The sequence below is a fragment of the Cannabis sativa genome, chromosome X (assembly GCF_029168945.1).
Source record: "Cannabis sativa cultivar Pink pepper isolate KNU-18-1 chromosome X, ASM2916894v1, whole genome shotgun sequence".
NCBI lineage: Eukaryota > Viridiplantae > Streptophyta > Magnoliopsida > Rosales > Cannabaceae > Cannabis > Cannabis sativa.
Window position 1 is genome coordinate 21,676,607 of NC_083610.1, and position 12,342 is coordinate 21,688,948.

At 33.0% G+C, this 12,342-nt stretch overlaps 2 protein-coding genes across 3 annotated transcripts; one reads left to right on the forward strand and one right to left on the reverse strand.

Moving 5' to 3' along the window:
• Positions 1–1,422: 1,422 nt before the first annotated feature.
• Positions 1,423–5,861, forward strand: LOC115702799 (formin-like protein 1). Its single transcript, XM_030630235.2, has 4 exons — positions 1,423–4,063; positions 4,139–4,338; positions 4,498–4,742; positions 4,825–5,861. The coding sequence occupies exons 1-4, from the start codon at positions 1,767–1,769 to the stop codon at positions 5,632–5,634; spliced, it is 3,552 nt and encodes a 1,183-aa protein (XP_030486095.2). The 5' UTR covers positions 1,423–1,766; the 3' UTR covers positions 5,635–5,861.
• A 753-nt stretch (positions 5,862–6,614) lies between these two features.
• LOC115702783 (acyl-coenzyme A thioesterase 2, chloroplastic) lies at positions 6,615–9,750 on the reverse strand. 2 transcript variants are annotated; one of them, XM_030630221.2, is made up of 5 exons: positions 8,917–9,750; positions 7,812–7,989; positions 7,235–7,710; positions 7,026–7,154; positions 6,615–6,959 (listed from the first exon to the last, which is right to left on the reverse strand). In XM_030630221.2, exons 1-5 carry the CDS (start codon positions 9,301–9,303, stop codon positions 6,813–6,815), a joined length of 1,317 nt encoding a protein of 438 aa, XP_030486081.2. In that variant the 5' UTR covers positions 9,304–9,750; the 3' UTR covers positions 6,615–6,812. The 2 variants fall into 2 exon arrangements, with proteins under 2 accessions (XP_030486081.2, XP_060962891.1); XM_061106908.1 differs by having other exon boundaries at positions 6,615–7,154; positions 8,917–9,677.
• Positions 9,751–12,342: the final 2,592 nt, after the last annotated feature.

A 12,342-nucleotide genomic window follows, 5' to 3' on the forward strand; every position in this document is an offset into this window, starting at 1 on the left:
AATCACCGGTAAAATTTTATTATTATTTTTAAAAATTGTAATAATATATATTTTTAAAAAAAATACTTTTATGGTTTTATTATTTACATAATGATTTAATTCATAATGACCAATTATTATTAAAATAAATAAAGCTTGGTAAAAGGAGGACGTGGTCTTTTTATCTATTTTATTTCCAAAATTCAAGCTTAAACTTAATTATTTAGTGTAATTAATAATGTTTAGTAAAATGTGGTCCGAATCTACCTCTCTAAATTTTCGGTGTGAGATCCAATTTTAACGAAATAATTTAATGTCATTAACTTAAATATTTATTACAACTTTTCTCTAAAAAAGTTCATTATTACTATTTAAATAATAATAAAAATATTAATGAAAGAAAAAATGGAATTAAGCCGTTGAGTGCTAAATTAAGCTGTGGATTCCTTTCGACAAGAAGTTAATTAATTGCACAATTAAATTAAACAACCACTTTTTTAAAAATAAATAAAAATAAAATAAAATTTTAGCAAAAAAACAAAAACCAAAATAATAAATAAAAATAAAAATAAAAAGATTCAATAAAATAGATTCCCTAAGAAGCAAGAAAGTACCCCGAAAAGTCATTAACCGTGTATTTATTGCAGAGCCACAAATAGTGACCATAAAATATAACATAAATAAATAAATAAAAATAAATTAGTTAATGCCTACAATTTAACATATATTATTGTAATTTTTTTTTTGTGAGAAAAGCATATATTATTGTATCTACTATTGTTTTAATAATTTTTTTTTATAAAAAAAATTAAAAAATAATGAAAAATTCATATTACATTCTTTAATGGCATATATGTTTCAACAAATTTATACAATAAAATGTTTGAATTAATAAATTATCAAATTCCTTTAAAAATTTAGTAGTTATCTTAAATAATTGAGAAATAAACTCTAATTTGTTATAAAACATATTTTTATATATAAATAATTATATTTTAATAAAATATATAGATATAGTTTATAAATTTATTTATATAAAATTAATAATATTATGTCAAATTAAAATACATCCATAAATATTATATTTACTCAAAAATAATTTTATTATGATATTAGTATTTTTTTTAATGTAACTCTAATTAATTATCCTTTTAGTTAGATTATAATTTACTTAGTACTAGGTGTATATTTACGTTATTTTTTATTTTTATATTTTAAAATAATTTTTTTTTATATTTTTACGAAAATTAGATAACTTAACCTATATAATAATAAAAAAAATAATATATGACATGATTTCTAAAAAGTATACTAAAATATTGAAATATCCAAACAGACTACTAAATATAATTGATCTATAAAAACTACTAAAACAACCCAAACAGTAAATTTAAAAAAATAATTAAAAAATAATATACAATAATTCCAAAAAAAAAATAGTTAGAGTTAATTATTGAAATTAGAATTTTAAATTAATAATTAAGGTTCAGTGGAAAGAGAGAGAGAAGAGAGCTAAAACAAGAGTTAACAGCAGAATCTTAGCTGGATGCAAAAGACGAAGAAGACGAAGAAGAAGCTCATCTCCATTCTCCATTCTCCATTCTCCATTCTCCATTCTCAACTAAACACACTTTTCTTTCAGTCTATTTCATTTATTCACTCTCTCTCTCTCTTCTTTCTCTCTCTAACACACACTCACAGTCCCTACCAAATCATATCTGCCATTACTGTGCTTCATCTTCTCAACCCCCCATTTCTCAATCTCAAGCTAGAGAGCGAGACTAACAATGCCCACACTCTCTTTCTTCTTGTTTTACTTGTTATCGTTTTCTTTACTCTCTTTCCGTACCAGTACTGAGAAAACCACCACCATTCTCGTTTCACCGCGTCGGAGTAGGATTCTTCACCAACCTTTTCTACCTCTAGACTCCATCCCACCGTCGGAACCGCCGACCCCATTAATATCGAATTCGAATTTGAATCCTAAATACCCATTTTCTACTACCCCTACTCCTCCTTCTGACGCTCCATTTTTCCCAACTTTCGTTGCTCCACCACCGCCTCCTTCTCCGGCTACTTTCGCTTCTTTTCCGGCTAATATATCTTCCCTGATCTTGCCTCGTACTCCTTCCCCAAAACCAGCTTCTCACAAGCTCGTTGCTTTATCTATCGCTGCTGTCGTTTCTGCTCTGTTCGTACTCGCCATTGTCGTTTTCTTTTACTGTCGCCGGAGACGTAACCGTGATTTCCCCGATGATAAGACTTACAGATCGGAGAATAGTAATAGGTTGTTTCCGGCGAATCTTGAACCGAATGTGATTACCGCAACAACTACGACTACCTCGTGTAATAATAATAGAGCTCATAAGCTGAGAACTACTTCTACTAGCTCCGAGTTTCTTTATTTGGGTACTCTGGTTGATTCGAGGAGAATCGAAGAAGGTGGTGACTCGCGTAACAATGGCGGTGCTCGGAAAATGGAGTCTCCTGAGCTTCACCCGCTTCCACCGCTTGCTAGACAGAGTTTGGGGTTAAATGGCGAAGTGGGCTCTACTGCTGATGAAGAAGAGGAAGAGTTTTACTCTCCTAGAGGCTCCATTGGTAATGGATCGGGTTCGAGGAGAGCTTTCGCCGCCGTGGCCTCTGAAACTTTTCCGGTTAGAACCAGTGGCTCAAGTTCATGTTCATGCTCATCGTCTAGTTCAGCTTCTCCTGATCGTTCACACTCAATTGGGTCGAGTCCTTTAAGACCAGAATCGTTCAAGTCGCCTGAGTATTCAGATTTGCCGGCTACTCCTTCTCCTCCGCCAGAATTGCATAATACGAATGTTCTTTCGTCTGAGTATTCAGATTTGCCGGCTACTCCTTCCCCTCCGCCAGAATTACATAATACGAATGTTCTTTCGCCTTCGTTGTCGCCGGAGAGAGTATCCAATGTGGAGAAGGAGAAGAATGTACTGTCTCCTTCGTTGTCTCCTCTGTCTAATGTTCCAGATATAGCGGTGAAAGAATACCCAGATGGGTTTGACGGAATTAGACAGTCTTCACTACTTTCTTCGACTTCTTCGTCGCCAGTGAGAGGTTTGGAGAAAAACCCAGAAGCTGAATCGGTTGTTTATGGTCGAAAGGAACAATCTTGTTCATCGTCTTTATACTCATCGTCACCGGAAAGAGTTGTTGAGAATTACACAGAAGAATCTCCTAAAAACCCAGATGATGTTTTGGCTTCAGTTTCACTTGCGTTTGATTTGAATCCACATATGGGATCTCTGTCTCCATCTTTATCTCCGGTGAGAGGTGTGGAGAATAATAATCAAGATGGTTCAGATCGAAAACGTTTGTCTCCATCACCATCTTTATCTTCTTTATCATTATCAGAATCTGAGGACGAAGAAGAAGTAATGGAGAATTATACAAAGAATTCTTCAAAATTATCAAACTCAGGTTCTGATGATAATAATAGTCGAGTTACTTCAGCTTCAACTTCGGTTTCTTCCTCTCCAGAGAGAGAATTACCAAAGAGCCCAGATGCATCACCATCATCATCATCATCATCACCAAGAAGTTCTAATGCTTCAGATGGTTTGTTATACGATTTGGATCTTACTAGGCAACGGTCTCTTTCTTCTTCTCCACCCACTTCATCACCAGAGAGAGATATTCTTCACAATTCAGATGAATCACCAAGAACATCCAATGACTCTGACAAAAAGGTTGAGTCTTTAGTGGGAACAATCAGTAATCTTAAGCAGCAACAGCCTCTTACAGCTCCTCCTCCACCGCCGCCACCGTTGCCGCCGCCGCCTCCGTTTTCTATTAGACAGTTGGAAACTCCAATTCTTGCAACCCCAACTGGCCAACCTATCTCTAAACCACCTGTTCTTACACCACCTTCAAGGCCTTTTGTGTTTCAAAACACTTCAAATGTTTCCATTTCTCCAATGGAGTTGCCACCAATTTCTAGCTTAGTGGACAATGAAGAAGACACCCCGAAACCAAAGTTGAAGCCTTTACATTGGGATAAAGTTAGAGCTAGCTCTGATCGTGAAATGGTGTGGGATCAACTAAGATCAAGCTCATTTAAGTAAGATATATATATAACTTGGTAGTGTTCTTTTATTCGGTTTCCATTTTTGCTAATTTTCTTAACTGGCTTCAGGTTGAATGAAGAAATGATTGAGACATTGTTTGTTGTGAACACCCCTAATTCAAGACCAAAGGAATCAACTCCAAGATCTGTTCTTCCTTCTCCAAATTCAGAGAATAGAGTTCTTGATCCTAAGAAATCACAAAATATTGCTATTTCATTAAGAGCACTCAATGTGACAATTGAGGAAGTATGTGAAGCCCTTATAGAAGGTATTTATATATATGAAATGCCTTTGTGACATTTCCATTGTTTTCCTTTTCTTTATCTAATAGTCGATGTAATGAATAGGCCCCCAATGCTAAACTTGCTTAATACTAATTCTAGCAAAGAAAATGCTGCAACTAAACATGTTCCAATCGTTAACACAGGCAATGCAGATGCACTCGGGAATGAGCTGCTTGAAAGTTTATTGAAGATGGCTCCAACAAAAGAAGAGGAACGTAAACTGAAGGAGTACAACGATAATTCGCCAGTCAAGCTTGGTCCCGCCGAGAAATTTCTCAAGGCTGTGCTTGATGTACCCTTTGCATTTAAAAGGGTCGATGCAATGCTTTACATTGCTAATTTTGACACTGAGGTTGATTACCTCAAGAAGTCTTTTGATACTTTAGAGGTATAATACATTCAGCATTGTTAGTTTTGCTTTGGATTTTCCTTTTATCAGTTTCCCTCATTTCGGTTTCTCTCTTTTATAGGCTGCCTGTGAAGAATTGAGAAACAGTAGAATGTTTATGAAGCTCTTAGAAGCTGTACTAAAAACTGGAAACAGAATGAATGTTGGTACCAACCGTGGTGAGGCTCACGCTTTCAAGCTCGATACACTTCTCAAATTGGTTGATGTAAAGGGAGCCGATGGTAAAACAACACTACTGCATTTCGTTGTACAAGAAATCATAAGGACTGAAGGTGCTCGTTACTCTGGTTCTAACCAGACACCGAGCTCTACCTCGAGTGATGATGCCAAGTGCAGGAAACTTGGCCTACAAGTCGTTTCTAGTCTCAGTTCTGAGCTAGCCAATGTGAAGAAATCTGCCACCATGGATTCTGATGTTCTTAGCAGCGATGTCTCCAAACTTTCTAGAGGAATTAGCAACATAAGGGAAGTAATGCGACTAAATGGGACTGCAGGATCAGATGAAACTTGCCTAAAGTTTTCTGAATCAATGGAAAGATTCATGAAAATGGCTGAGGAGGAAATATACAGAATTCAAGCTCAAGAAAGCGTTGCCTTATCGCTTGTTAAGGAGATCACCGAGTATTTCCATGGAAACTCTGCGAAAGAAGAAGCGCACCCTTTCAGAATCTTTACAGTGGTTCGGGATTTTCTTACTGTCTTAGATAGAGTCTGCAAGGAAGTAGGCATGATCAATGAAAGAACAATAGTTAGTTCTGCTCATAAATTCCCAGTTCCGGTGAATCCATTGCTGGCTCAAGTTTTACCTGTGCCGGTACCACCCAATATGCGACACAACAGCTCATCCGACGACGAGTGCACATCTCCTTAGGATTTGTGGCTCATTTCATGTTAACATTTTTGTTGCACTTAGCAAGAAACTGCCTGAAATCTGAGGTAGTAAAAAGATGTTGAATGTCTAAGTCTATATATATAAAAATATAAATATTATATATTGTCTTTTTGCTTATAAGATTTGTACATGTACAAAAGTCCCATGTAAAAGATTTGAGTTGCTTCTATAGATAATATACAGAACAGATTTTGTTTTGGTAGAAATAGTTGTGTTGTGTACACTATGAAAACTTTAGTATAAGATAGAAAAGTTGCCTATTAAAGTTTAAAGCGCGCTTTGCATTTATTAAAGTAAGAAACCAAAGTTTAACACTTACTATCTTAGTATTTCTTTTGTTTGGACCAAGTCAAGTTTTGGACTTTTATTAAATAACATTGCTATTGTAATCCAAATATATTATTTATTTAGCAATTCAATTGGGATATCCTTTTATTAAACATAGAATTAGAATTAAAAAAAATAAATCAAATAATCAGTCATGTAATTTTTAAATCGTTTGAAAATGATTGTATCATTACAATTAACTTTATGAGCACTTGTATTATGTTTTATTCACCACTTAAAAACTACAACAATAAAAACTTTTACAACTTCATTCAACCTCGTAGTTTTAACACTCAACTATTGTGTAAAGTAAGTAAATACACTACTAATAACCCCTTCAGTCACAAAAAACTCATTATTCTCAACCACTAACAGTTATTTGACGAGCCATCGAAAAACAAAGAAAAACCAACTACCAAACAAAGTTATGTCATTAAAATAAGATTAAAATACTCAAAACTATATTACAGAGACAAAACTAATCGCAATAGCAAAATATAACCCCGATCAAGTCACACCTAAGTCCAAAAAAAATCAGCAAGTCTAACTAAAGAAAGAAAAAAAAATCTCCAATAGCTTTAGATTTAAAAATAATATTAACACGTAGAAGAATACTAAGATCTACCAGTATCTTTTAGCAATTCTCTTTATTATAACTTAACTAGTTAAAGCAATAGGGCCTTGCATTCAATAATAAAGTACAAAGCCAAATTAGATAAGTTACAATATTTTTGAAGATATTAAATGTATTTCCCAGTGGAGATCAAATTCATACATTAACTATAAGCAAAAGCCATTTTTCTCAGACTTTCTGCTACCTATGTTTTATACTAAATACAGGTCTCAGCATCCATTCGTTCCAGAATGCGGCGCGCTTCTTCCTCTGTTGCTGGAACCACATTTCGAATCCTGAAGCCATTCTTCGCAGCCTTTGCCTCCGGTCGCACAGTGAACGAGAAATAAAACGTATTTGATACCTGCATGATCAAATATATTAGAAAGGCCAACTCGGGTACTAAAGAATTGATTCGAGTAGTGTTTACCTCGCTTGAACGTAGCTCTGGCCTACTAACATGAGCAACAACTTCTATGTTAATTAAAGGTTGATCCGGGTTATGTAGTTCGGTGTAGAGCACGCATGATTTCAATCTCAGGAAATCTCCAACGTCCACCTGCTCATAACACATTGTTTACACTGTCAAGCATTGCTTAAGTAACTTAAAATGTAGTGAAGTATTAAGTATTTACTCACAGGTCTTAAGAAATCAACATGGTCGATTTCTAGAAAGTAAGGGACCGAGCCTGCAAAGGCATAGGCGGTAGAGAAAGCAAGTTCGAATGCTCGATGCAGCAAGAACCCACCGAAGATTCGACCATGAATGTTTCTCTGCTGTGGTTGGCAGATCAGAGAGTTCTCCTGGCGTGTATCTCTTAGGAGAATGCTATCTCTGTCTGCTAAAGCAGGCATATCACAGAATATTCTACCTTCGGCTAATAGTGTTTTAAGTCTATTTGCTTCTCCATTTTCGAATTCCCTTCTATCTTGTTCTCCTCTCTTTCTTTTCCTCATGTTGCTCCTTGCTTCTGCCTCTTCAAAGAGTAACTTTTCTTGTTCGGTTACTGGTGAGAGTCGATTAACAGGAGCAGCTTTCGCTGTTTTTGAGTCACGAGCCACGAAAATGAAGTTGGCTGAGAGAGCTACATCATCTGAAGAAGCATTAGAGCCTTCTGCAAAACCGAAATGCTCATGTTAAGACGATTACACTACTCGAATCTTTTACAGGAGAGACAGAACAATCAAAATAGTTCGGGAAGATTGAAAATATTACCTTCAGTGGACTGAAAGACCTCTAGTTGAATCTCAATTGATGATCTTCCAACCCAGATGACAGCACCAACTATTTTCAGATCAATGTCTACACTAATCGGTTTCTTTAAGACAATCTTGTCAACAGAAGCAGTGACCAACAATAGCAGCCTTGTTGTGCTATCATCATCAGAACAGTGCTAATAGAAAAAGGAAATCTGGATTAGTTTATTATTTTAAATGATTAAACTTAATACTCATTTCATCATAATCAATTTATGAAGCAAAACACATTATTAGCATGCAAAATCATTTAGCAAAAAATTAACTTAATGGAAGAAAATTATAGTAATAATCATAACACACGAATTTGGCTTCTAAGTTTCTAACTGTTAGAGAATTATAAAACACCAGGATATAATATTGCATATAGTTTAAAACAATGAGTAATTTAATGATATAGAAATTTCTCTATAGACATCAAGATTGGAAATGCATTAGGCCTGTTGAAGACTATCCAGATCCGATCCAATCATATATTGAAAGTTAGATTTTGTTATCCAATCCAGTCCAAAAAAATAGTAAAATTTTAATTTTAATATATGCATATATACTTTATCTATAACAACAAAAAAGTCTAATTACTCGTGAAAATATTAATTAGTTCAATTGGATGTTAGATGTTTTAGATTTTTAAACATCCCTTCTAACATCCGATGCAATCACAATTAGATATCCAATGTTTAGCACTTAGTTATAATTTGATTGGTCGGTTGTCATTGAATTGAATCGATTTATCCCCTACTCAATATTAACCTACTATTAAAAAGTCTTCATCTCTAAATCTCTAAAACAAAAGCAAATCAAATTGACAAAACCCCAAATGAACTGGGCCTCCTCATCAAAAACTTCAGTTAACTAAAAAACCTTCAATACTTCCTATATATGCTAAATTTATTAACTACAAATCACAAACTATATGAGCTAAAACGGCACAGAACCATTTAAAACAAAGGTTATTCCATCCAAAGATATAATGAATCAAAACAAAGGATTCTGAATCAGAACATAACCTTCACAACAAACCATGAGCCAATTCTGAAAAAGATGTAAGAGCAAAGGTGTACCTTAACAGAGATAGTCCCAGCTAAAGCATCAAGGTCTTCAAGCAACTTTCCAATTCTAACCTCATTCCATGGATCTCTGTACTGCTCTCTCAAGATATAATCAGTAGAGAAATTATAAAGAATGGTAGTTCTGCTCTGAGAAGGAGTTTTGGTAAGCAATTCACTTTGTGGAGGAGCATCCTTAGGTGGGTCAAGAAGCCTCTCGAAGATCTGGGAACGAGCTTCCCACAATGCATTAGTCACCGGTGAATGGTACATTCCTGGCCACAAAATTATGGGCTTTCTGGCTGAAGAGTTGGAATCCCCAACTGAAGGAGGACCCCCAAACGGTGAAGCGAAGGTTGAAACCACTGTAATGGGTTGATTAGGGGAAGAGTTCAAATCCATGGATGCTTTTTAAGAATTCTAAAAAAATAAAAAGCTCCCCCTTTTCCCAATGAAATGGGTTTCAAATTTCAATCGAAGTTTTGGGGTTTTGCTTTGTATGTATATATGTATTAGGTTATATAGGTAGGAGTTAGTTGAGGTGCATTAAAGGCTGGATTTTGTGAATGAATTCTTCTGCAAATGAATCAGAAAAAGATAACCCAGAAATATTTGTAATGATAACACTTGTGGGCATCGACAATTTCGAAGCTTTTTCCACAATTGTGGGACTAAGCAGACAAGAATATGCTTTCGTCAATTTCCATTTTCGATGGCCAATTGAGTCTGTTCTCTCTCTCACTCTGGTTAGCGTTCTTGTTTTGACTCTCACTTTTTAATTACTTTTTTGCTTTGACTTTTAACGATATATTTTGTTATGGGTAACACAGTTCAGATACGATAATAAACATAAATTTGTTAATGGGTTTTGGTTTACATTAAATGGGCTCATGTATGTCTTGTTCGAATTCATAATAATACGAAATTCACCTGTTAATATTATAAATTAATATTTAGAAACAAAATATGCTTATAAATAGGATATAAGTGTTGTACAATATCAACTTGTTTATAAATAGATTGTGTTTAAATTTTATTTTCTAACACGATTATTAAATGAATTGTGTTCGGATCGAATATATACTTGCTTTACATAAGTCTCGACATGATACGAATACAATTTGGGAACATGAATTGTCACCCTTGATCCTAGCTAAAGTGATTCTTTAAGAATCTTTGTTTATCTAGGTGTTATTTTATAAGTGCTTTTATAATGCATTCTTTTATGGGGATTTTTTTAATGTACTTTCTATTTATATTAGATAATTTTTTAGTTTATATAGTCGTTTATGTTATAGTTATTTAAAACATATTGTAAAATTTTGAGAAACTCGAACAAATTTAACATGCGAAATATAGGGTTGAAATAGTATCTTGCACGTGTGATGTATTTATTTTATACCAGTGTAAAATATAGTGTTTAATCCCTATTTTCAGTAAATTAATATTTTTCAAATATATTAAAATTTTACAAGATACCTTAAATAACTACAATATAGATTGAAAAAAATTAGACTAAAAAAATTTTCTAATATACCAAAATATATAAGGTGTATCAGTGCACAATTTTATTATTTTTTTTTTAATAAGTTGCACAACTTTATTTATTATTATTTATACACTTTTGTTGACTGGATTTTTTTTCTTTATTTTATTTAATATTATTTATACACTTTTGTTGAATGAACTTTTTTTTTAAAATAATTGAATTAGAATATTAGGAAGAGCTTAACTTATTATTTATTAAAATATTGTATATTCTTTCAAATTTTAATAGTTAAGTTAAACTTTCTCTATACAATTCCCCTACTCTAATAAAACTTCATTAATTATTTTTTAAAAATGGAAAAACGAATATAAACATCAATAATCATATACCTTGAACTATTTTTTTTTTTACCAATATACTTATTCAAACACACTTGTTACTCTCTCCTTTATGGATTTTGGATTTTCCGTTATATTTTGGGTTTCGAGTGTGTGGAATTTGTGTACCAAACCCACCCGTGGGGGAGAACGGGTTTAGGGGTTTCGGGCTCAGGTGGGTTGGGTGCGGGTTGGGATAGGTTTGAGTGGTGGGGAAGAAATTAGAGTCTATACCTTTTTTATATTGTACTCTTTTATTTTTACCCTCTTTTTTAAAGTCTATTATTTTTATCTTTTTTTTTAAACACAACTTACCCCTTGAGTGGGTTCGAGTGGATTTTCGGGCTGGGCTGGGCCACCAAAAATATATGTTTTTTTTTTAAAATATATCTTCTTTTTACATTTTTTTTTTCATGTCCCCAAAATTTCAACAACTTTTTCCTCTTTAAAAATCTATGTTTTTTTACATCTTACAATACTATTTTTGTAACTTTTATATTATAAAATAAAATCTTTACTCATTATTTTTACTCCTTCTAAACTTATTAAAAGTTTTAAGAAAAGTTAATCTTAATTTATAATCCAACAACTCCAACAAACCAAAATTCATAGTCCATAAACCAAAGTATATAGTCCAAAGTCCAAACAAAACTAAATTCACAGTCCAAACATATAATCAATGGATAATTTTAAAACATCACAAAAATAACAAAAAAAATTACAAAAATACGGAATTTTAATATTTTTACGGTTTTTCAGATTTTATTTATATAAAATACAGTTTTTCAATATATTTTTCTGTTGTACTCTTATTATTTTATTGTTGATTTTTTTGTTATTTGTATATTATTTTAAAATTATTTTGATGTTATTTTCTTGTTACTTTCATGTAATTTTCTTATATTTTTAGAGAATATCGTAAATATATATATAATAAATGTAAAAGTGTAAAAAATTTACAAAAATTACTATTTTATGTAATTATCTATATAATCAATCTATCAAAGCTTGATTATCAAAGTCCAAAACTAAACAAAAAACACATAACAAATCAATTAGATTGTCTAGCAAAGTCTAAAACCAAACTCTTAGTGCAAAAGAGGATGAAGATGTCGGAGTAGTACTAGAGTGTGTGACAGAGACGGAGGTTGAGCCCAGTAAGCTAGTAGGAGTAGCAGCTACTGCACCACCTCTACAACATGTCCATTAAAAATTAAAATATTAGTGTAAAAATGATTGTAAATTGAATTATTATTGGAAAACTAAACAAAAATATATTAAAATATCATTCTACAAGACATCTATTGGCTATAGTTTGGCCTCATTTAGTCATTTGTTTCATCATAGTACTCATGGGGTATAATTACTAGGGATGCACACGGAGCGGGAAATTGGCAGGGAGTGCTTCCTCCGTTTCTATCCCCGTTAAGAATTTTAATCCCCATCCCCGCTTATTTTCCATTGGGGATAGGGCGGGAAATCTCCTAATGGGGGCGGTGAATCCCCTAATAAAAAAAATAAAGTTTACACTAAAAATTTAAATATATAAAAATATTAAATTACATAAAAATTAAA

Bases quoted from the DNA above. Each gene is read 5' to 3' on its own strand.
- LOC115702799 (XM_030630235.2), top strand. From the start codon at position 1,767: ATGCCCACACTCTCTTTCTTCTTGTTTTACTTGTTATCGTTTTCTTTA. The intron at 4,339-4,497 runs GTATTTATATAT...TCGTTAACACAG, and splicing joins ATGTGAAGCCCTTATAGAAG to GCAATGCAGATGCACTCGGG. The intron at 4,743-4,824 runs GTATAATACATT...TCTCTTTTATAG, and splicing joins AGTCTTTTGATACTTTAGAG to GCTGCCTGTGAAGAATTGAG.
- LOC115702783 (XM_061106908.1), bottom strand. From the start codon at position 9,303: ATGGATTTGAACTCTTCCCCTAATCAACCCATTACAGTGGTTTCAACC. The intron at 7,711-7,811 runs GTAATATTTTCA...TCGGTTTTGCAG, and splicing joins GGTCTTTCAGTCCACTGAAG to AAGGCTCTAATGCTTCTTCA. The intron at 7,155-7,234 runs GTGAGTAAATAC...TGTTATGAGCAG, and splicing joins ATGTTGATTTCTTAAGACCT to GTGGACGTTGGAGATTTCCT.